This window comes from Corythoichthys intestinalis, chromosome 1 (assembly GCF_030265065.1).
Source record: "Corythoichthys intestinalis isolate RoL2023-P3 chromosome 1, ASM3026506v1, whole genome shotgun sequence".
Taxonomy (NCBI): Eukaryota; Metazoa; Chordata; class Actinopteri; order Syngnathiformes; family Syngnathidae; genus Corythoichthys; species Corythoichthys intestinalis.
The window spans coordinates 40,025,118-40,051,006 of NC_080395.1; the positions used below are offsets into that span (position 1 = coordinate 40,025,118).

Here is a 25,889-nt window from a genome sequence, read left to right on the forward strand (position 1 = left end):
GTCACAGTGAAGGCAATTTAACAGGGATAAATTAGTTTACCGTATATTATACTGTATGTGCTAGTTTGAGGTCTCCTGACTATATTTTGACATTGGGCAGCATTCTTTGGTAATTCTATGACTATATTTTTAAAATAGACATACACTAATTTAAAATTAGGAAACAAAGTGACCGTGGCATCTAGCTGCAGCAGAGGCATCAATTGCCAATTTACAATCTTACTTTATGTAGAGAAATAATCTAGACTACAGGATGTATTATGTTCCAGCAATTTCTCCGATATATTTAATTCATCTAACAGTGGACACTTGCAATAAGAAATCGTTCAGAAAACCTTTGATGACTCCTGGTTTGCACTCTCATTGTGAGCTAAAACTCCTTTACAAAATGTTACGCTATTGAAAATATACAGATGAAAAGTTATTGCAATAACTATAGTGGGCATTCTCAGCCTTCCGATAGGTTATTTAAAGTCCTTTGTCGTTTGGCAAAAAATTATTGAACATATTTATCTTGGAGAGATTTGACACTCTAGTTCGGTGGTGTCCAAACTATTCCACATAAGGCCGCAGTGGGATTTCATTCCTACAAAACAAGACGACATCTTTTCACCAATCTGATGTCTCACAAGTGTAATCATTTGATTGCAGTCAGGTGCTGCTTGTTTTAGCATGAACTTCATTGGTTAAACTGTCTGTGGTCGATTGGTAGGAGCAAAAACCAGGACCCACAGTGGCCCTTGAGGACAGGTTTGGACACCCATGCTAGTGGATAAGTGAGAGCAAAGCTAATCCTTATTAATCACATTGAGTATTTACAGAAAAAATATGTGTAGACTGTGATTATAAATGGCTGTGGCTGAAGATGAGGAAAAGAATTTATATAATTTTGGGGAAAAAATTGTTTTTATACAAAAAAATGGTTAAGCTAGAGCTACGGTACTCTATGTCACTGACTTTTTTAAAATTCATATTTAGTAATTCTTAACTCATCCAGTGAAACATGCACAATCTGGCACAAACAACAATGTACTGCCGATTAGCATTGATTCTGGCCACACCAAACATTATAACAGACACTTTGGCTGTTGTTTTCATAAAGATCAATAAAAAAAATGCTCATATGTTGATGGGAAAAAAATACATCATTTACAATCACGTACAAGAAAGCAAGTCAGAAACACAAGCATTGAGAAGAATATAGACCAAAAAGAACAATGCTGGATCCAGTGAAACACTCGACCAAAAAGAAAAATGCTGGATCTAGCGAGACACTTGCTGTCACCTTGCTCCAATTACAGTGTTCTCTCTGTAAAAGACTGTTACATAATAAGTGGATACTTTTTGTTCAATTACTCTCACCCTTCACTGTCTTTACAGATGTGTCGGTGAGTCTGCTGTCATTGGTGGTGACAGCCTGTGGCTTGGCTCTTTTTGGGGTCTCCCTGTTTGTGTCTTGGAAACTCTGCTGGATACCATGGAGAGAACGTGGTCTGTCACCCACGACCAAGGAGCCTCACAGTGGGCACCTCAACCCTGCCATGAGTCCTTTGCCCTCACAGCCAGTTCCGAGGCAGCCGGTTTACACGGCCGTGGACCCGCCGGCCCACACCCGCCGTGAGTCATCCCACTGCTCTATCGCCAAGGAGCCCACTCCCATGGCATCGGTTGTATCTGTGGAGGCTCCAGTAACGCCTGTCTCACCGCCTCCTATTGCCCTGGCTGCACCGGAGGCAGCCATGAAGATCAGTCACACATCTCCAGACATTCCACTCGACGCCCAGGAAAAAAGTCGTGAAAACGGGGTTCATACTACTCCTCGGATTCAGAGACAGACTACAGAGCCCCCACCCTCCGGGCACTCCATGTCAGAAATTGGGTCAGTTATTTCATTAACATTGTGTCAGTGGCTCTCAGTAAGTTATATTTTATAACATAGATAATAGGATACAGGAAAGGCAAATGCATGATGCATGAATCTTAATTACAAAACGCTGGCATATGCACAGTAGGAGGTAGGTATTTATGAGGATGTGCTAATTGGTGATGATCTATATTAGGACTCCTTAGACTTGGCAGAGGACTACTACACTTGGCCTTCCTTCTACTAATGTTCACTTTTGTTATTCTTTGTCTACAGACAGAGCTCAATACGCCGGCATATGAACCTGTCAAACCCAGACTTCAATGTGGCTCAATTCCAAAGGCAGGACTCACTCACCGGAATGGGACTGGGCCTCGGACGCCTCAAACCTGAGCTCTACAAACAACGTTCTCTGGAAGGGGACGATGGAAGTCACAGAGGCGGAGGATGTGGGTGCCTTCACCTAATCCTCAGGTTTGACTGTGACCTAGAGCAGTTGATTGTTAAGATCCACAGAGCAGAGGATCTCCCAGCCAAGGATTTCTCTGGAACCTCTGACCCTTATGTTAAGATCTACCTACTGCCTGATCGGATGACCAAGCATCAGACAAAGGTGCACCGCAAGACATTAAACCCTGTGTTTGATGAGGTCTTCCTATTTCCTGTGGCCTACTCGGAGCTTCCCACACGCAAGCTGCACTTCAGCGTCTATGATTTCGACCGATTTTCACGCCATGACATTATTGGCCAAGTGGTTGTGGACAACTTCCTGGATCTGGCAGATTTCCCTCGGGAGACAAAACTCTGTCGGGAAATCAAATATGTCTCCACGGTGAGTAATTAAATCCTTTTGAAAATGAGGCAGCCTATTGAATTCCAATATTCTTCTTTTATATTATCTAAAAAAAAAAAATTATTTTTCCAATATTAACATTCATACTTCAGATACATTGTTATCTCTGCAGACTATTTATGAGATTAACCAGTAAATGCCAATATGAAAAATAATCTCATTAAAACTATTATCATTATATTTTCAAGTAATTTTTTCGTATCTAAATCTCAAATTTTAACTCACAAACTAAACGAGATGTATAGAAATTGGGTATCAAACAACAATGAAGGCATATATTGTTCATGTAAAACCTGAATCAAAAAAATTTATAACCTGTTTTCTAAGCAATGTAAAAGACCGAAGGCAAGGACAAAACACACCTGGTTTGTTTTGATTAACATGGTTAATCAATGTACGTATTATACATAATCAATAAGGTACAGATTAAAAAAAAAAAAAAGATTATTCTTTTGTAGATCTCAGCTGTACTGAAACGCAAAATAGAAACACATTAGCTTGTAATGCTATTTTCAGTTACACTTTGCATTTCTGATTGACTCACTTGGATTTGTTTTGTCACTCCGATCTAGGCAGTTAATTTTCACTGTGTCATCATTAAAGATAGCATGTATTTGTCTTTTGGAAATGAATGTTTGCCCAAATCATTCAAAATGCTACCACTGACACAAGTCACTTTAAGATGCTTGGAATACACTTCTATGTGAAAAACGTCTGTACGCAATGTTTTATTGCATTTTTATTGGGAAGTGTTCATTAAATTGTGATTATTATCTAGATTGTTGCAAAATACAATAATACAGAGAGAACTTTATGCATTTACGGTAACCTCAAATAGGTACACAAGAGTGCACAATATGAACTGCTGCAGCACAGTCTAAACCACTTCATGCTGCAATTATATTAATTATCATATTGTTATATGAATACAGCTTCTCTTTCTCGACGTCAATCAAAACAGCATTGTATCTTTGGTGAAATACAGCTATTGCAGCTTATTATATTGTCTGCACTTTTGTGACCCTGAAGTTATAGCCCCTTAAAAGGAACCCCTACCCCAAATTTCAACTGACATTTATGACATTTTAAAAATTAATATCAACTTCCATTACCAAACATTTCAAACATTAACAATAGACCCATATTTGATATATTACAATGAATGTTACACGTTCAATTCATCATATGCAATGAATGCTTCAAAGAATTATACTGAACTGGATACTTGAAGTAAAAGATTGCTCTCACAATGACTAAAGGAAGCAATGGGTTTCTGGAAAGAACTCATTAACAATTTCTTAACTGTTCCTTCTTGTGCTTTGTCTTACTGGGAGAAAAAAGGAGCAAAGGCTATTGCATAAGATTCATTATTGAAATTACAACCTTAAAAAAAAGGCAATCACACTATACAGTGCAATGGCTAAATTTAATGTATAAAAAACACATTTACAGCATTTTGTATCCACACATCTGTTGCTAGTTTGGAAAAGTCAGCCAAACATTTTTGTCTGCTTAATTGGGCCAGAAAAAAATCAGTAAGCACAGTTGGTGTGTTGATCTGAGTAGTTCCCACCCCCAATCAACTCCATTGTTTTCTGCAGTTCCAAATGTAATTATGACATGATGGCACATTGGGATGCGTCAAGTATGTAAATGTGGTCATTTTTCTTTATGATCATAAACAGTCCATTCTACATTACGCCAAACTTTTCAGAATTGAGCAAGGGCTCAGGGTAATTCTATGCGCTCACTAACATTTGAGCTTCTGAAACTCATACCAGGTTTGTGAGTAAAGTGGTTGATTTCATAGTCTCACTTATTCGCCTTTATCCATACTATAACACTTGGCCTCTGAATAATATTTTTTTAAAGAGGTAATGTCTCGTCACCAAAATACACAAAACAAACCTGTCAACTGTTTGCATACTAAGACCCAACTTGAAAGTACAATATATACAGTGCCCTCCATAATTATTGGCACCCCTGAAAAAGATGTGTTTTTTAGCTTCTAATATTTGTTTTTGATTCAAATAATATGGGACCTTAATGGAAAAAAAGAGAAAAATCCAACCTTCAATACAAGTGCATTCATTCAGGGGGGAAAAAATCCCACATAAAGAAAAAAATATTTGACATCAAATGATGTGTGTCACAATTATTAGCACCCCTGGTGTTAATACTTTGTACAACCCCCTTTTGCCAACAAAACAAGGTCTGGGGACTGAGATGGCCATGGGAGGAGCTTGATTTTGTGTCTGGTGAACCATTTCTGTGTAGATTTGGCCATATGTTAAGGGTCATTGTCTTTCTGAAAGACCCAGTGACGACCCATCTTCAGCTTTCGGGCAGAGGGCAACAGATTTTGATTTAAAATGTCCTGGTATTTCTAAGCATTCATGATGCCATGCACCCTAACAAGGTTCCCAGGGCCTTTGGAAGCGAAACAGCCCCACAGCATCACTGACCCAACCCCATACTTCACAGTCCTGCAAATACACACGGTCCCAGTTGAAGCCTGGGACCGTGTGTATTTTTGTGTGAGACCAAGAGTGAGCTTTTTGGCAACAAACACTCTAAGTGGGTCTGGCGTGCCACGAAAGATACGCATGCTGAAAAGCACCTCATACCCACTGTGAAGTATGGGGGTGGGTCAGTGATGCTGTGGGGCTGTTTCACTTCCAAAGGCCCTGGGAACCTTGTTAGGGTGTATGGCATCATGAATGCTTTGAAATACCAGGACATTTTAAATCAAAATCTGTTGCCCTATGGGGTCAGATTAGTCTCATAAGTACTCGTACACACATTGTGGGATTCATAAACACATAGCATGCGAAACACACACACATTGTGGGATTCGTACACACATTGTGGGATTCGTAAACACATAGCACGCGAAACACACACACATCGTGGGATTCGTACACACATAGCACGCGAACCACACACATTGTGGGATTCGTAAACACATAGCACGCGAAACACACACACATCGTGGGATTCGTAAACACATAGCACGCGAAACACAAACACATTCACCAAATGTGTGTGTGAATTGTTTTACGCGCATTTGTAACGTGCTTCCAATTACAAATTCCCACTTACGAATACAAATTCCCACTTACGAATGTGTGGATCGTTTTGATACCCGTCATGCGCAACTGAGAAGAACACATGCATTTTTTTAACTGGAGCCCGTCTTCAGCCAATCAGACGTCTTCTTCTTAAACAGCCAATCACAAGGGCTGGGCTGTTTCGTTACGTCACTGCTGTGCGCCTTCAAGTCCGGCTGGAGATTCCTTTTAGACTACGACGCAGTTCATGCGGTTGTCGTGCGGGTAAGTAAATTTCTAAAGTATTTTCTTTTTATAGTGCCTTTTGACCACTAACCTATGTAAGCAATTACATATACACGAAATACTTAATTGGAATATTGTTGATATTGCAAGACGAAAGCGTAACGAAGTTAACGTCTCATGATAAGGAGTAAACACTAGCTTCCTTGCTTCTATTGTTGTCGTTGGAAGGGAGTAATATTTCTAAAGTATATTCATTGTATAGTGCGTTTTGTCCGCTAACCTCTGTAAGCAAATACATATACACGAAAGACTGAATTGGAATATTGATGATATTGCAAGACAAAAGCCTAATGAAGTTAACGTCTAAGCAGTAAACATGTTGGTCGCCAAAGTTTTAATGGCGATTCGGTTATTGTTCAAGAGAGATTTTTTTACATTATAGCCGGTTAACAGCGTACGGAAGTTAGCATTGTATGATATAAGCATTAAACATTTGGGTCACCTGGGTTTTAATGGAGTTTCGTGCTTGAAATCATACAGAAATTAACCATATGGCTAGTGACCCAATTAAGCCATTATATTTTGTGAAGGCTAAGTCCTATATATATTAAAATTTTTCAAAAAAGCTTAACTGCTAATCATTGTTTTCGGGAGTGTATGTATAAAGTATTTGGAAGTCATTTTTCAAATTTGTCTTTCTGTGCATGTGCTTTACAGTTGGTGTACAACATGGAGAAGAGGTTCCAGGAGATTTTCAATTTTATGTCTAGGGGTGAATTCCCTAATTTATAGTGAATCTCAGAAATGTGCTTTAAGAAGATATATGCAGAAGCTCAAACTGAAGGGTGAGTAGGCAAAGTATTTGTGATGTTGCTGTTATTTATAATATATATATATGTGTGTGTGTGTGTGTGTGTGTGTATACAGCTATATAATTGTTATTTGTGTGTATTTGTGTTTATATGTGATCCAGTCCCAAACAGAAGCACGATCACTGTTTAATGAAGTACACTCGGCTTCAATTGGTGCACACACAGGCACTGTTAAAACCAGATCCTCAATGTACTCCAGAAATTATTGGGATGGCATGACGGTGGACATTGACTGATGGGTATGTGATGGTTTATTTCTGCATTTTGTCACTAACTAATTTTGGTGAGCTATTTCAGATCTTATTAACCTGACCCGTTTCTCATGACGATTTGTTTTAAGGTCTCTGAATGCGACGGATGTCAGAGGACTGGTAACTCTTTGGCTGTGTGTGACACAGCCATTACAAAGCATTAAGGTATATTTTCATACTGACCGTGTGTAATCAAATAAAGAAATGTATTTCTGGTTTTTATTACATGCGTGAAAAATTGGAAACAGCTTTGTCTAATGTCACGCATGTATTTAATATTTGGACATGCGTGAAAATTAGGTTTTTATGTGTTCCCTTCATATCAAGGTGGGAGCCATCTACCCAGATTAAGTTAAAAACTTCAAAGATAAAACATGGTGCTCTTCAGATTTTGTAGGAATAGCTGTAAGAGATATGTTCAATATTGGATTTGCCTTTCACAGGTGTCTGCTGTTTGGGAGTTGGTTGGGATAGACCTGACTGGGCCTCTCCCAAAAACCAAGGATGGCTTTCAGTACATTCTTACTGCCACCGATTATTTTTCCAAGTGTGTTGAGGCCTTTCCTTTAAAAAACAAAACAGCATCAGAAGTGGCATAACGTATCTGCTCAATTGTTTATAGACACAGATGCCCCCAAAGAATCCTGTCCGACCAAGGAAGAGAATTTGTCAATTAGGTATCTGAATGCATTAAATTATTTTCACAGTGGGATTTTGGCATTGTTGTTTTCCCCCTTTTTTATTTATTTTTTATTTTTTTAATTGGATTTATTTACAATGTATCAATTTTTCAGCTCAACGATAACCTTTGTGCCTCCTGTGCATTGAAAGGAGTGTTACAGCTGCATATCATCCTAAGACGAATGGGCTGGATGAGAGGACAAATAGCAAACATAAAACGGCAAGTTGTTGTTGGTGTTCTAAAATGTATATCTAATTGTACCCTTCTACTTCGTACAGCTCTTACAAAATTGGTGAACGACCGACAGGATTTGTTTGGTGGTTTGGCCTATTCAGTAGATAATTTTGACCGGATGGTCATCTGGTCAAGTGCCGTAAATAATAACTTTTTTGATTTAACAATGTTGTGTTTTCAGTTAAATTACTGTGGGCTGCAGAGGATCAAGGCAAGGTGGAGGCTGTCGTTGGACCGTATAAATTATACGACACATCTTTTCATACGCTAAAAGGCAACGGCTGGCTGTCTGATGAAGTCAGTGGGAGCAATAAGTGTTTAGCAAATAACAAAGATTCTTGCCTTTTGCCAATTTTTTTATTTTGCTATGCAAGTATTTGATGCATACATGCATATCCTCATTGAAAGGCAGCAGCCAAGTGCTGGATATAGTTTTTCTCAATGCATTTATTTTTTGCCGGAGTATAGTTGTAATGTTGTTACCCCTTTTTTTAACAGGAGCCCATTCACCAACTCTCTGCTGTGGTAGCTGGGAGTCTGCTTTTGGGAAAATTTCAGCCTGTTAGAAAGGTAATCCATTTCATGCCAATATTTAGCTATATTATTTTAACGCCAGTAACCCAAAATAACAATAATTTGGTATTGTATGTTCTTCAGAGGAAATTCCCTGTTGAAAAAAAAAGTGTATTTGTCCTGTCCTGTCCTGTATGCGCTCATTGGATTTTAGTGGTTAGTGGGTTTCTTATATTTTCTTAAGACCTACCGATTCTGGAATGTATTATATATAGCTATTAATTTAGCTGATGCCATACAGAAGTTAAATTTCATTAGTAAGTTAACTACATAAATCTGTCATTGTGCAGAATTACACAAAGGAACTAACCTTTTATAGATTGTCCACATTTCTAAGAGAACACTGGTGATCAACGATCCCTTGAGTAACGAGGACAAATATGAGCAAAATCTTGCGGAATTGGAGGTAACCGCTTCAGAAAGTTTAAATTCCTAGTATTATGTTAATATGGAAGTTAATAGTTCAATGTTCATCTTCATTGTTTTGCTTATAAAACAATAATTAGGAACTTCTTGAGGTTGGCGGGCCGTGAGTTCCAAATAGAAACTTGGACTACCAAAACTGTGGCCCATAACAAGCAGCAGAACAACAGTAGCTGTGGGGTTTTCACATTAAAGGTAATGATTTTAAGATTTCGGAGTCTCTGCAGTAAAACTTTGCTGCTGTTGTTGTTTAGCACTGATATGTAACAGAATGCCTAAAATGCCATTTCAGTTTGCGGAAGAGTATATGGCCAATGGAGATCTCAGGCACAACCAGACCCACCTTCCCGAAGTTCTGAAGGCTCGAGGAGATCTAGCCTGTGCCCTCCTACAGGCTGGGAGTCTGAGATGTCTATTTAAATAAAAAAAATGTCTCAAAACTTACTTGGTCTCCTCACCTCACATAATTGAACTCCTGATTGCTCTCAATGTCACTATTTACTTTCAAAGGCATCCAAAGAACAGATCTGAGGATTTGCTGCTGCGCTTTATCCTCTCTTGCCATCATTGATCACTTATTAGGTTTGTCGCAATAAAAAAAAGTGTTTAAAAAGGTAGTAAAATTCATGTGGCAATTGTCAGAGAATCACAAAATGTGAAAAATAAGGTCTTAAACCTTTTTTTTTCCAAATTTGTAAAGAAAAATGTGTAATAAGCGCTCTAATATCTATTTTCCTTGTTAAATCCTGTTTTTCTCATGGAACATGCAGATGCATGAGTTGACTTGCATCCATTTTTTTTTTTTTTTTTTTTTTTTTGAGGAAAGAGTTCTAAATCCTAAGTGTATCAAATGTGATTCATTTGGCAAGAAAGCTCTGTTGCTCCAAGTCTTTCAAAAAATATATTTTTTTATATCCGTAATAGACTACCATCCTTTAAATACTGTCACTGTAGGTAGCATTTTTAACAGGCTTATAATGTCTATTTTTTTCCTTTTAAAATGGTCTTAAATTGGTTTAAGCATAGACATCACAATCATACATTAAGAAGTCTGAATTTTCCCAAGTATGACTTTCAAATAGGCTTGAAATGGAGAAAGTAATCTTAAAAAGATTTATTTAGCGGAAAAAAAGCCTGTTAAAAATGTGCCACATATAGTACAGTATTAGACATCTAATCTTGCTCTCATCATCCCTCTGCTGAGCGGTTCAATGAGTTTTTCACCAGTTGACATCCAATACATTTGAAGTGCATGGGAGGTCCTCCCACTCAAAATGGATGGGACGTCTTCAGCTGTCAATGACAGAGAAAGGCAAAACCGTTAAACGTATGCTACACGTACGCTACATTTGTTCGACGGGACACCTTGCATCGATAGTCCCCGCGGTCGAGTTGAGCTGTCAAAAACGGGGCTCCTACTTTTACAAAAGCTCCCCATTTGTCACTTGTCACTCAGTACACCGGACTTGAAGGCGCACAGCAGTGACGTAACGAAACAGCCCAGCCCTTGTGATTGGCTGTTTAAGAAGAAGACGTCTGATTGGCTGAAGACGGGCTCCAGTTAAAAAAATGCATGTGTTCTTCTCAGTTGCGCATGACGGGTATCAAAACGATCCACACATTCGTAAGTGGGAATTTGTATTCGTAAGTGGGAATTTGTAATTGGAAGCACGTTGCAAATGCGCGTAAAACAATTCACACACACATTTGGTGAATGTGTTTGTGTTTCGCGTGCTATGTGTTTACGAATCCCACGATGTGTGTGTGTTTCGCGTGCTATGTGTTTACGAATCCCACAATGTGTGTGGTTCGCGTGCTATGTGTGTACGAATCCCACAATTGCGTGTGGTTCGCATGCTATGTGTGTACGAATCCCACAATGTGTGTGTGTTTCGCGTGCTATGTGTTTACGAATCCCACAATGTATGTACGAGTACTTATGAGACTAATCTGACCCCATATTGCCCTCTGCCCGAAAGCTGAAGATGGGTCGTCACTAGGTCTTTCAGCAAGACAATGACCCTAAACATATGGCCAAATCTACACAGAAATGGTTCACCAGACACAAAATCAAGCTCCTCCCATGGCCATCTCAGTCCCCAGACCTTGTTTTGCTGGCAAAAGGGGGTTGTGCAAAGTATTAACACCAGGGGTGCTAATAATTGTGACACACATTATTTGATGTCAAATAATTTTTTTCTTTATGTGGGATTTTATCCCCACTGAATGAATGCACTTGTATTGAAGGTTGGATTTTTCTCTTTTTTCCATTAAGGTCCCATATTATTTGAATTAAAAACTATATATATATTAGAAGCTAAAAAACACATCTTTTTCAGAGGTGCCAATAATTATGGAGGGCACTGTATATTAGTATTTGCACCTACTGTACAGAGAAGCAGCACCAGTAATGTTAGTTAATTTTAGAGCAAGCACTGATGACTGCCAGCAGCAGCTATATTTGTCATTCTATTAATTATACGTTGTGATGCCTGCTGACTTGTATCGCGCCTCATATCTCATATTTGATTCCTAATAACCTTTTTACAGTTGCATCAATAATAAAAGTGCCTACCAATTGGGGGGTTGATTTAGTTGTTTTGTCAGTGCATCTAAAAGAGGGTATTGATTTTGAAAATATTGATTTGTGTACAGAATCCCAAAAGATGTTTTTTTGGGGCTGCCATTTAACCCAAAATTGATTGTTAATCAATGCTACAACAGAATGACATGCATCGGTGGCATGTGATTGACAATCTGGTGTGCTTCCATCATATGTTGAACTGTTTTCTTTTACAGTCCTCAGAGCTTAGCTACAGCACATAGAAACACATGCTAAGCACAGACTGTTGTTTTCTGTGCACAGTTGGCCTTGACGCATAAGTCAACAGTCTGTGTAAATACAGTACATCTCGGAGAGGGATATGTTGCAGCCATCGGCAATTTTAGTCAATTTATACGAATGAAGCAAAATTGGGGCACAATTACTGCTTCAATATTTTCTGAGAGGCAAGCTGTTTTTTTCAGCAAGGAGAAAGCATGCATATGTATTTTTTTTTCTTTTAACAAGACATATCTATTGTCACCGTAATCACTATGCAATGACATTTTCAAGTAGTTTTACCAGAAAGGAAACAAAAAAGAATTTACAAAGTTGTATTGATATACTTTGTAATTTGCATTGAAAAAATAAAATGCTTAATCTTGCAAAGATTGTGACATAAAATATTTTCAATAATCCCGCAAACATAACTCCTAGATTTCAACATAATAAAAATAATTGAAGTTATATATATCAGTAGTTATATATAATTTTAGACGTAACTATTATTTTTCAGCCAGGGCTTGTAGCAAAACGTAGCCTGAAACGCAAGTCTTGCAGTCAGTAAAGAAAGGTCCTGATAATGAAAGAGAGATGAGCAAGTACAATAAAGGATATGTCCTTTATCGTTTCGTATCATTATCAGTTACTGATAAAGAATTGCTGAACATGAAATGATGATAAACTCGTTACCCACCATTTATTAATAAAATAAGTATTCTAATCTTCTGCATTGATTAGATGATGTTGTTTGATAATGGTTTAAAAAATAAGATTTTTTTTCCCTGCTTAATTTCCTGCTTGTCTTGTAATATTATTCGCTTTCTATTTGCATTTTAAAGAAAATGATACAATTTATTTCTTGTCTATTTCATTTAAGCAGGTAGAATGGCCATCTGATTAACCACAGTAATGGCTTGGCTTAGCATCTAACACCTGGCCATGCTTATCAGAGCTGGCATACTCAATTGTCAAGGGTGCTTTTCAGTATAGCTCTTAAAAATGCCCACTTGAACAGTTATTTGAAAGTGACATTTCTATTATAGATGACTCACCTGAAATCCCAGTTAAAATACTGTCAACTTTGTCACATGTAACAACAATGATTGTGTGTAATTCAAAGCAAATCATATTTGTGTGCTGCTCAACACCTGTACTATGGAGTTACTTTCGGAATAAGTGATATGTGTAATTCTGTCTTCATCCATCGAAGCATTCAGTGAATCTCTTGTCTCTATAGAAAAAAAGAGCATACTGTATGTTAATTAAAAGACAATCATGGCACATCACCTTATCCACTTAGTCCACGCCATCAAATCAGTTTTGAAAAACTAACATTCATTTGCCTGTATTTATTATGAATGCAATGAGTGCTTACCTGCGATTTATTATTGTTTTTAGGATAACGTGGATCTGGGTGATCTAATGTTTTCTCTGTGTTACTTACCAACTGCCGGGAGACTGACCATCACAATGATAAAGGCCCGCAATCTAAAGGCCATGGATATTACGGGTGCATCTGGTAACTAAAAGTCAAATTCTGTTAAATGTTTTTAGTTCTGAGACTTCATCTGTGTCCTGAATTTGTTTAATTATGTTTTGTTATTCCTCTCAAACCACCAGATCCATACGTGAAGGTTTCACTTATGTGTGACGGCCGCAGACTGAAGAAGCGGAAGACTTCCACAAAGAGGAACACTTTGAATCCAGTCTATAACGAGGCCATTGTTTTCGACGTTCCCCCTGAGAACATAGAGCAAATCAGCTTGTTGATTGCAGTGATGGATTACGACCGGTTAGAAACTCCAGCAACAATTCTTCCTCTGTTTTCGACTACTGGAAACCTTTGATAACTAACACACAACTGTGCTTGTTGTTCACATTCAACAACATATAGGCTACTGCAGTGCAGTAGATGACTATCTGTCTTGTCTTTCTTCCTGTGTGCACAGAGTCGGTCATAATGAGGTCATCGGTGTGTGCCGGGTGGGCAACGATGCGGACAACCTTGGTCGCGACCACTGGAGTGAAATGCTCACGTACCCCCGAAAACCTGTTGCCCACTGGCATCCTCTTGTTGAGGTGATGACTTTAATAAGATGTGACTGTTTCATGTCAATGCAAGTAGTATAAGAAATTACATTTTTCAAACTGTGACATATGTTGAATACCTAACTCATTCACTATCATTTTAGGTAAAATATTCACAGGTTATGTGTTGTGGTCGTTGGTAAAATGTACGGATTAGAATTTATATTAAATATACAGTGGGGCAAATAAGTATTTAGTCACCCACTAATTGTGCAAGTTCTCCCACTTGAAAATATTAGAGAGGCCTGTAATTGTCAACATGGGTAAAACTCAATCATGAGAGACAGAATGTGAAAAAAAAAAAAAAACAGAACATCACATTGATTTTTAAAGAATTTATTTGCAAATCATGGAGGAAAATAAGTATTTGGTCATACCAAAAGTTCATCTCAGTACTTTGTTATGTAGCTTTTGTTGGCAATAACAGAGGCCAAACATTTTCTGTAACTTTTCACAAGCTTCTTACACACTGTTGCTGGTATTTTGGCCCATTCCTCCAAGCAAATCTCCTCTAAAGCAGTGATGTTTTGGGGCTGTCGTTGGGCAACAAGGACTTTCAACTCCCTCCACAGATTTTCTATGGGGTGGAGATCTGGAGACTGGCTAGGCCACTCCAGGAACTTGAAATGATTCTTACGAAGCCACTCCTTTGTTGCCCTGGCTGTGTGTTTGGGATCATTGTCCTGCTGAAAGACCCAGCTACGTCTCATCTTCAATGCCCTTGCTATTGGAAGGAGATTTTCACTCAAAATCTCTGGATACATGGCCCATTCATTCTTTCCTTTACACAGATCAGTGGTCCTGGTCCCTTTGCAGAAAAACAGCCCCAAAGCATCACCCCCATGCTTCACAGTGGGTATGGTGTTCTTCGGATGCAATTCAGTATCCTTTCTCCTCCAAACACACGAACCTGTGTTTCTACCAAAAAGTTCTATTTTGGTTTCATCTGACCATAACACATTCTCCCAGCTCTCTAGCGAACCGCAGACGGCCTGGACGTATACTTTCTTCAGCAGGGGGACATGTCTGGCAGTGCAGGATTTGAGTCCCAGGCAGCGCATTGTGTTACTGATAGTAGCCTTTGTTACTGTGGTCCCAGCTCTCTGTAGGTCATTCCCAAGTTCCCCCAGTGTGGTTCTGGGATTTTTGTTCACCGTTCTTGTTATCATTTTGACGCCACAGGGAGAGGTCTACAATTTTGTCTCTGGTGTCCTTCGACAGCTCTTTGGTCTTGGTCATAGTGGAGTTTGGTATTTTGACTGACTGACATTGTGGACAGGTGTCTTTTATACCAATAATGAGTTAAAACATGAGTGGAGCCTCGTTAGACCTTGTTAGACTTCGTTAGAAGAAGTTAGACGTCTTTGACAGCCAGATATCTTGCTTGTTTGTAGGTGACCAAATACTTATTTTCCACTCAAATTTGGAAATAAATTCTTTAAAAATCAAACAATGTGATTTTCTGTTTTTTTTCCCCACATTCTGTCTCTCATGGTTGAAGTTTACCCATGTTGACAATTACAGGCCTCTCTAATATTTTCAAGTAGTAGAACTTGCACAATCGGTGGTTGACTAAATACTTATTTGCCCCACTGTACCTATTACCAGCAATAGATGTCCAATCCATTTTGACAGTCAGACAAGAAAGATTGAATGTTGATGGCAGTCAAAGTGTTAAAATAATACTAGTTTGAGGGCTCAACATTCAAACGTAAGCAATCTTAATTTGTTATAAAAGTCTGGGCTTCATAATGAACAGAAACTTTAATCTATTCGGGAACTTTCAGGATGCCAGGTCTTTTAGCTTCATTAAAGGTAGATTTTTAGATCATAGTCCATTGTGCAGTGCGCCCAATGAAGCGGTCAGTGAGTTTATATTTTCCAAATACAGAAACTGCCCAAGTAAAATAAATTGGAGCCTGGGCTCAGTGGACTTATTTTGGAGTCTAACCTCAGGGAAAGCAGGTTCAAGTGTTTTGGCTTCAGGGAAACAGCTTGAAGTGGAGCGAGAGAAAAAGCTCTCTCTGCCAGGGTGGACTTTAATTCCAGAGCCCATGCCTTTGAATTAATTATCTGCAAAATCTAGGAAGTCTTTTGTCAGACGTAAAAGAGGGCATTAAGAGAATTCATCACCTCATTAACTTTCTTAATGAGAAAGGGTACACTGCTGGTCAGATTCTATTGTCACTGTGAATGGTGGCAAGTGGTCCCAAGTGCCGAAGAAAACAGGCATGCACTTCATTTCTCAACTAGAACTTTTTACTCCTTGGAAATTGCTCAGAAATACCGAGACTGAGTTGAAAATGCCAAGAACACAATGAACCAAAGATTATAATAATGGTTGGAATGTCACATCATATCATAGTGATTCGAAGATACTAAGCCTATTTATCATGTCAAAGCTGTAATTGCAGTGTGGATGACACCAGAGAAATGTGAAAGGAGGCTTTTGCTGAATTCCAGAATATAGAAAAGCCCGATTTTTTTTCTAGACAACCAACAAAAGTACACCACTCATAATCAGAGTTGGATGTCATACAACTCATGTTATGCTTGAGAGACCTTGGACTTTTGGAGGTATTTTCTTCCTGCATAATTTGTTCAAATTTGAGATTGCACAATTTCTTGGGCATTTAACTTTAGACTTTTCACAATATTTCTTCACAGCAGTCTTGATTGTAGTATGACTAAGAGATTTGAGGAAATGCCATGTTGCCACATCATCACCCTATAACACCATTTACCATTTACCTTACATATATTTTGTCTGATATTTCAGAACAAGCAAGGTTGACGAAAAATTAGTAGCTTTTATTTGAAAGAGACACATATTGTACTCAGTTGAGCTTAAATCCTTGAGATGGCACTGATATTTAATGTTTTTTTTTTTTTTTTTTAATTGAAGTTGATAGTAAAATGAGCAAAAAAAAAAGCATTTTTGAAAAAAAATCTGAGTGAAAAGTGACATATAAGTAACGGCATTAGTTTGCATGCTTGCCTCTCACCATTCATTCAATTAAGTTGGACTAAAAATAGCCTGATATGAAGCAAGGAACTAAAGCTACAAATAATAACTGTGTTCAACAAGCAGATATGACAAAACAAAAGTAACAAACAGGTAATAATCAGCCGTTCGGCTGGAAGGAAACAGCTAACACTATATTCTTTAAACTGCACTATAACTAGTTGAGACTATGCTCTCAATATCGTTAATAGCTTCTCATGTTTTGACTCTATCAAAGAGCCCTGCTTGCTCTGCTTGTGCCAGTTACGTCATGTTAAATTGTTATCAGCAAATTTATTTTAAATCTCACAGCGGGAAACTAATGAGAGGGAAAAGGGAAGACAAAGCCTTGTCATGATTCGACCTAAGGCGAGAAGAGATGAATTTTCTTCCACTTGAATTGCAACCAACTTTCTATGAGCAGGTCACATGGCTGGTAATAGAAGATGCATGATGAAGAGATGTGCAATTACCATCATGGTCACACTTTGAAATTTAACAGAAAGAGTAGGAACAACTGAAACATGTTATCTGTTCGTTTTAATTCCCATCTAAGTGGAAGAAGGGATCGTTTTTTATTTTTTATTTTTTTTATAATTATGGTACCACCATGTGGCAGTAATGATCTTTTGACTTAAATTTGTTTGACCTGAGCAGCTAGAATATACTGTGCAAAACATGACAAAATCTGTCATCTTGTTGAATTACAATGTCAAAACAAGTTTTATGTTAGTCTTTAATCTGCTATCAACACAGGTCAAGAAGAAAAACATGTCACACTAAATGTGTTGTAGCTATCTCTAATTGATCACTGAAGTGAAACAACACAACTCTAATAAATAATTATGTCATTTTATACTCACTATATTAATACAGTGGTGATTTAGATTAGTTAAACTAGCAAGTAGCCAGCTAGATGGTTTACTGCTCTAAACAAACCATAACTCACATCTGTAATGGCCAAATTTTGACCGCCTTGCTTATTTTTTTAGCATAAATCTACTCCAGCCTGCCCTCACGATTCATCGGGGGTTCTTGTCACCATATCCTTCATCTCCCATCTCAGTGAGAAATTTTGTTTATTCCAGATGTTAACAAAGATAAGGTAACACTGACACCAGCTGTGTAAGTTACTTTTTCATTTAATACACAGTCCGTACAGTATTATGATAAAGCAGCTAAATGACTAAATATCTCGTTAAAGAGGCTTGACTCCAGAGTGCCACCTACAAAGGACAAATACTGTAGCTTAAATTGTATCATTTCGACTACCATTTACAAACGTGTGAACAAATTTCTCTGTAAAACATTTTTGCTTTGCAATTGTTTTTGCTCAGAAAACCATCACATTAGAACAGTGAGTAAAATGTCAACATTTTACTCTTGGTTTGGGTTAAAAAATCAACAACAACAACAAAAACCTTGCTTTTGGTTTTGATTGGTTGTGTGGATTAATTTTTAATATCATATGAATTGAATGAAGTAAATATATATACAATATATTATGGTTGGTGATGATAACAATACAGGCTATTGTTCATTTTTTGAATTTTTTTCCATCTTTGTTTATGGGGGAAGCAGAGGTGGGTAGTAACGCGTTTGTACTACGTTACATTTACTTGAGTAACTTTTTGAGAAAAATGTACTTCTAAGAGTAGTTTTATCAAGCTCAACTTTTAAATTTTACTTGAGTAGATTTGTGAAGACAAAACACTACTCTTACTCCGCTACTTTGGGCTACACAAGAGTCGTTACATTTTCCCTCTTTATTCTACATATTAGATTCATTTTTTTATTTTTGCCAGCGATGCCAAGAGTAGACTTGCCTGATGTATTTCCGGGGTAGCTCTACCGATTTGACCAATGAGACGTCGTAACAATAATCACATGACTCCATCATACCAATCAGACGCAAGCTTGCCGTTCTATCTTCATGCCAGCCTGTTCATCATATGGTGTCTTTAAAGCACCGTAAAAAATTATTTGATATAAAGCGCGGGACTCAACATGACTCGAAAGTGCGGATTTTACCCTCTCTCCCAGTTTTTATATGGCACCGATTGACCACGGAAAACCGGAAGATCCTTTTAATTCCGAAATAGTAATTACGAAGGAGGTCTTCACTATTCAAACTCTTTTTTCCGCCAGAGGGCAGTCATGCTCTTTGGACGAATAATGCTTGATTTATTGATTCTTTTTTTTTCTTTCTCGCCAGGATTCACTGATTATTTAAAATTTATTTTGTATTTCTTTGTCTTAATGTGGTTATATAATGGGTTATTGCACAGTATCATTATAACAATGGTCCATATAGCCAGCGTTTTGCTCAGAAAAAAATACAATTGTTTAAAAAAAATATATATACATATATATATATATATATTAGGGCTGTCAAACGATTAAAATTTTTAATTGAGTTAATTACAGCTTAAACATTAATTAATCATAATTAATCGCAATTAATCGCAATTCAGACCATCTATAGATATGCCATATTTTTCTGTAAATTATTGTTGGAATGGAAAGATAAGACACAAGATGGATATATACATTCAACATATGGTACATAAGGACTGTATTTGTTTATTATAACAATAAATCAACAAGATGGCATTAACATTATTAACATTCTGTTAAAGCGATCCATGGATAGAAAGACTTGTAGTTCTTAAAAGAAAAATGTTAGTACAAGTTATAGAAATTTTATATTAAAACCCCTCTTAATGTTTTCATTTTAATAACATTTGTAAAATTTTCAGTCAAAAAATACACTAGTAGCCTGCCATTGTTGATGTCAATAATTACTTACACAATGCTCATGGGTGCTGAAGCCTATAAAATCAGCCGCACCCAAGCGCCAGCAGAGGGCGGCAAAACTCCATAAAACACAATTAACAAGTGAGCGTTTCACTGTACCGTCATTTAAATGTGTCTGAGCGGGGCATCTGCGTTAATTGTGTCAAATATTTTAACGTGATTAATTTAAAAAAATAATTAACGCCCGTTAACGCGATAATTTTGACAGCCCTAATATATATATGAGCAGTTACTCACAATGTTACTCATTACTTGACTATTCTTTTCACCAAATATTTTTTTACTTGTACTTGAGTACATTTTTTGGACGACTGCTTTTACCTTTACTTGAGTAATATTATTTTAAAGTAACGCTACTCTTACTTGAGAACATTTTTTGGCTACTCTACCAACCTCTGAGTGGAAGTCATGGAACATACTGCTCACAGTGTGCAACAATACAACCAGCTTCCAAGACTCAGGTCAGTTCATAAGAAAGTGCGTACAGTCTAGTAAATGGACTTGAATCTACTATGATGAAAACATGTTCAACAAGTTCAACATAATAGAAGAGAGACCATTTTTGGCTCAGGTGAAGATTCGAAGTACAGGTAGCCAACAACATGAGAACAGGCAAAACAATCAAAACAAAGGTCTCAACGGTTGAAGGACAACTATGAGTCGTACATTATCTTTGGGGAGTAATGTATATGTTTGCCTGAAAATATCACAAATCCTATTTTTTTCTCACTGTGCTTTTTTTTTTTTAGTACCAGGGGACCACAGGTAGTAGCCAAGGAGGATCCTGTAATTCTCTGAAGGCACCTCCTTCTCCATAACCCAGAATAACATTTTACGTAACATCTGGACGGGCCCTCGGTTCAGCCTTGTGCTGCTGCGGATTACTTCACATACACAATGGCGAAAATAGTGCAGCCGTCCAAGGTATTTCAGGATGGAACGACACAACTGGATCAGTTGCATGTTGAATGATCACATTGATGTATGTTTTCTTTTCTATAATGTTCCATGAAAAAAAAACACAGGCATACTCAGACATTTGCCGTCTGATTTCCTGGGTTTACACGAGTCAGTTTTCATATTGTCCTGTTACTTGTCTTTATCTGAGGTGAATCTGTAATTGCACAATGTACTTTACAACCAGTCAAACTGCCTTTCTCCTCTTTGATTTGGTGGTGATTGGTGCATGGGGTCTTGCTTGTTGGGATATCTCTCTCTTGTCTGTTTGTTTGTCTGTTCGTTTGTCTGTGTTTTCTTTTACGTTGAGTCAATTGTATGTTGTTCTGTTCGTTGATGTGCAGTAGCAGTTGATTTTTTGAGAAAGTGATTGTTAGTGAAGAAAAAATTGATAGTGTCAATAAATATGACTCAAACAAAAATAGCCATTATTGATCCAATTTTACCAGCAGCATTTTCCTTTTTTAAAATACATTTGTTTTGTCATTCCAAGCTAAATCTGTCAATTTATTTTGCTTTTATAGCTAATTTGTGCATCTTTGAAATATACAGCAAACAATGTATGTGCATCAACTTCAAATTTGCCTAAATTGTAATTTTGTCAGCAAAAAGTGATATAATGAGCAGAAGGCTTTGTAAGTGTAACAACAATAGATTATTTGCAATAGCAGCACAATGTATGACTGTTTAGAATCAATGCATGGGCAATAGTGGTTTTCTTGGATGGGGCAGTTGCTTGTGGAAGCAGATTGTGAAATTCTTAAGGTTAAATTTAAGCCGAAAACCTGGAAACATTTCATATACTACACACTCAAAGATTTCCTTTGCAGTGCGCAGTCAGATACATTTCAGCTTTGGCACAATAGAAGCGATCAAATATGTTTTTCATAATTTATCAAGATGCCGTCAAACTCTAAAATGACTGGTTTAAGAAGGAGTTGTATTAATGATTCTTATTTGCATGCAAACATGAAATGGTTGAAGGTGATCCTGTTTTTGGTCTGGAAAATAAAAACAGATTTTAGTTTTTCCCATTGTAATCTGTTCAAGGATGACTGGATTGGATTGGAAATCAAAATATTCCTGTTTTCTTCCAATTTCTTGTCATGTGGCCTAGCAAATATTCTTTTATTACTTAAAATGTTCTGAGATTGCCACCTCTCTCTACTGTGCCTATATGTGGATGTTACTTTTAGGCTAGTGCTGTTCTGTTTTAATTGTTTAACGGTAAGCAGTGACAATAAACCATTGTAACTGCAATGAGATGACTTTCATTCATATATATACAAAACCAGCTCCTCTGATTTAATAAAATACACCTGTTATTTATAAGGGTGTGAAAGTGAGAATGAAGGGATACATTGGCATTTGTTTTCCTACAGTAAAATGTCATATAAACAAATATTGACCTCACTATTCATACTGCGCGGGATATTTTCCAATCTGTTTTTATAAGGTCAAAAATATTTACTGATCGTAAAAAAACAAACAAACAAACTGCCATATATAAAACATTCATTACTACTTAATAAATACTACTGCACCAAGATCAGCTAAATGACTGACACTGTATAACATTAACCAGACACAGATGCACATACAAACTGTGATAATATAATTTTAAAAATGTGCTCCGACAAGCCTAAATATAAAGTTATTCTGTTCTTTGAAAAGTGCAAAACTCTAGGAAATGTACACACTTAAAAAAAAAAAATAAAAAAAAAGCATGTATTTTTAAATCAATTCGCTTGTGATTCAAAACCAATTCATAGTTTCTTATTCAACTATTATCTTTTAATAAACTCACATTAGCACAAGTACATACTGTAATACAAGCAAAACTGGTATGTGCTGGACTGGTGTAAGGTACTGAATGTTATCATATCTCATCAGACACTTCATTAGGTATTCTTGCACAATCTATTCGCAGACTTCATAATTGTATAGCAGCCATTGTGCAACGCCTTCAAATAGGGGGCCGACCTACAGTCCGCTTCAGTTATTCGCAGTTAGTCGCAGTTAGTCAACATATACAGCGGTCCAATGCCGGATTTAGGTTAAAAAGTATAAAAGCAGTACTGCACAAAGACAGGAAGGATTGTCTCAGGAGTCATTTGTTCGAGGATTCAAGGTAAATATTATATTTTTCGTACCATGCATGCATTTTAAAATGTTGTGAAAAAAACATCAATGGGAAAAATTAACCGCTCTGGACTAGCATCATTCTTCGACATATTTACGTAAAAAGAATGCTACCGTTCGGGTTTTTTTTTTTTTTTTTTGCTTTTAACCAAGAATCCAGGCTGTTTTAGGTCCATATCTATGAAGAAATCAGGGATTCAAGCATTTATTCACAAGAATTTTTTTTACCGGAAAAGGTCTTTTTACACATTGCGGCCGTCACATTGACTAACAGACTAGCATCACATTTTGACAAATTTACGTAAAATAAATGCTAACTGCACGTTTTTTTTTTGGCTTTTAACCAAGAATAGAGACTTTTTTTCATCCATATCTATAAAGAATTCAGGGATTAAAGCATTTATTCACAAGAATTTTCACTGGAAAATCTCTGTTTACAGATGGCGGCCGCCACATTGACTAAGAGACTAGCATCGTACTAAGACATATTTACTTAAAGTAAATGCCAACTGCACGTTTTTTTTTTTTTTTTGCTTTTAACCTAGAATTGAGACTGTTTTGCGTCCATATCTATCAAGAATTCAGGGAGTTAAGCATTTATTCAAAGGAATTTTAAACGAAAAAAGCTCTTTGTCTGTGATTCCACTCGGTTAGTTTTGACGGCCACGCCGACAATGCAGGCCCCCTATTACTTGGCCCCTCGCCCCTTCAATATCATTATGAGGTCTATGATCAATTACTTTTCAATACAGTGATCCCTCGCTAAACTTCGCGCTTCAAACTTCGCGCCCTCGGTCCATTGCTGATTTTTTTCAATTAAAATAAATTCTGTATTTTGTTTAAAAATGTTAAGATATATGCATGTATATACAGTATGTACAAATCATTTTTTCCTTTTACATATCTCTACATGATTATTAATAACATTTGCAGCGCTTAAAAACCATTTACTAAAACATACATGTTCTTTTTTCTTTTTAATTATACTTTGGGAAAAAAGGGAAAAAACATTTCTTATGTGTACAGTATCTCTCTAATGCTGTTAAATCTGAATAAATATACATTGAGCACACCAAAAAATGGTGTGTTAATGGGGCGGTCCCCATTAACCGTGAAGAACGAGGGTTCACAACTCTGTCTTAACAAAGATAACATTATTTGTTGTAGAGATGATGATGAATTGAAACTAAGGAGGACAACCTAATGTGATACATAATCCCGCCCCCTTAGGTCCTCAAACTCCATACACCTGTCTGTGCCCCCTGCCTCAGTACTATGGGGAGTAGAGCATTCAGCCGCTCTGCTCCTCGGGTTTGGAATTCCCTGCCACCCGCTCTCAGGAACACCGACTCACTCCCTGTTCTTCAATCCAAACTCAAAACTCACCTGTTCAGACTCGCATACCCATAATAACCCCTGATTTCTTGTGTTTTACTGTCCGGCTAATTATCTTCATCTATTAGTATTTTTTTTCTAGTCTTTAATTTGTCTAATAGTTCTAAATGATTGTACGGCAACCTTGAGTGGCAGAAAGGCGCCTTTAAATAAAATGTATTATCATTATTATTATTATTATTATTATAATAGGAGCTACAACTCATTGCTCAATATTAAATGAATACATCTTGAATAGTATTACTGGGATTAATGTATTGGGATCACACATTAAAGCAAATACAAAAACTCAATTAAAAAAATTATTGCATAACAACGTAAATTAAAAAGTAACTAAAAAATGGAATTACCGGGGGGAAATTTTAACCATAATTTTGAGGGGAAAAAAGCTACAATATTTTAAAGAGCATGTCAAAGTTTAAATACTTTTTCCGATATGAATTGCTTTATATTTGCATTCAATGGAGCACGTATATCTTAAGTTGAGCCCAGTGAATACACAACAGGGTTTAATAAACAACTAAAGCTGATTCAGCTTTGAAGGCATCTTTCAATAGCCACTAGTGTTTGAGATGTCCACATGAATAATGCACGTCCCTCTTATGAAAGTCAAGGGTCTCCTTATGCGATGGACACATCTGGCCTTTATGCATCAGCACAAGCTTGTTAACAACCATGACCTTGTCCACATATTCTGCTTCTGATTAGGCTTTAACTTTTTTTTTTTTTTTTAATATGCTGTATGTTAGGGCTGTCAAAATTATCGTGTTAACGGGCGGTAATTAATTTTTTAAATTAATCACGTTAAAATATTTGACGCAATTAACGTACATGCCCTGCTCAAACAGGTTAAAATGACAGCACAGTGCAATGTCAACTTGTTACTTGTGTTTTTTGGAGTTTTGTCGCCCTCTGCTAGCGCTTGGGTGCGACTGATTTATGGGTTTAAGCACCCATGAGCATTGTGTAATTATTGACATCAACAATGGCGGGCTACTAGTTTATTTTTTGATTGAAAATTTTACACATTTTATTAAAACGAAAACATTAAGATTGGTTTTAATATAACATTTCTATAACTTGTACTAACATTTATCTTTTAAGAACTACAAGTCTTTCTATCCATCGATCGCTTTAACAGAATGTTAATAATGTTAATGCCATCTTGTTGATTTATTGTTATATTAAACAAATACAGTACTTATGTACCATATGTTGAATGTATATATCCATCTTGTGTATTATCTTTCCATTCCAATAATAATTTCCAGAAAAATATGGCAAGCTGTAATTAACTTGATTAAAAATTTTAATCATTTAACAGCCCTAATATATATATTTAGATAATTACATGCAAAACAAAGTGCAAAGAAATAGTGTGGACATTTCATCACTTTTTTAAAACTACTTAAACTATGAATTTCTTGTTAACAGCTCATTAGCGGGTGCCACATATGACACCTATCTCCTTTGACTGGTAGCCAGCTAGGATGAAGGAAACGGGTGTACAGAGCATCCTTCTTGGCGTGATAATTATTTGTCTGACATTTACTGTGTATAACCAAACACATAACAGTGGCAAAAAAGTCACCATGACCTTGCAAATGTGAGAAA

At 37.0% G+C, this 25,889-nt stretch overlaps 1 protein-coding gene and 2 long non-coding RNA genes across 13 annotated transcripts in view; 2 read left to right on the forward strand and 1 right to left on the reverse strand.

Annotated features, from left to right (window-relative positions):
* syt9a (synaptotagmin IXa) overlaps nucleotides 1–21,971 on the forward strand; it is a 42,115-nt gene extending 20,144 nt beyond the window's left edge. The window contains exons 2-7 of the mRNA XM_057846176.1: nucleotides 1,381–1,879; nucleotides 2,141–2,696; nucleotides 13,271–13,391; nucleotides 13,493–13,664; nucleotides 13,822–13,951; nucleotides 20,531–21,971. Coding sequence (XP_057702159.1) covers nucleotides 1,381–1,879; nucleotides 2,141–2,696; nucleotides 13,271–13,391; nucleotides 13,493–13,664; nucleotides 13,822–13,951; nucleotides 20,531–20,599 — 1,547 coding nt within the window. The 3' untranslated portion in view covers nucleotides 20,600–21,971. The remainder of the gene's footprint in view (nucleotides 1–1,380; nucleotides 1,880–2,140; nucleotides 2,697–13,270; nucleotides 13,392–13,492; nucleotides 13,665–13,821; nucleotides 13,952–20,530) is intronic.
* On the forward strand, nucleotides 5,554–9,503 carry LOC130921854 (uncharacterized). Of its 11 annotated transcripts, none has more exons than XR_009064419.1 (11): nucleotides 5,972–6,052; nucleotides 6,731–6,858; nucleotides 6,987–7,124; nucleotides 7,226–7,301; nucleotides 7,580–7,683; nucleotides 7,759–7,813; nucleotides 7,931–8,622; nucleotides 8,710–8,781; nucleotides 8,916–9,031; nucleotides 9,132–9,243; nucleotides 9,341–9,503. It is a non-coding gene; the product is annotated as an uncharacterized LOC130921854 (long non-coding RNA). The 11 variants fall into 11 exon arrangements; XR_009064410.1 differs by having other exon boundaries at nucleotides 8,945–9,031; XR_009064408.1 differs by having other exon boundaries at nucleotides 7,931–8,349; nucleotides 8,551–8,622; nucleotides 8,710–9,031.
* Nucleotides 8,042–10,991, reverse strand: LOC130921883 (uncharacterized). Its single transcript, XR_009064425.1, has 2 exons — nucleotides 10,414–10,991; nucleotides 8,042–10,341 (listed from the first exon to the last, which is right to left on the reverse strand). It is a non-coding gene; the product is annotated as an uncharacterized LOC130921883 (long non-coding RNA).
* Nucleotides 21,972–25,889: the final 3,918 nt, after the last annotated feature.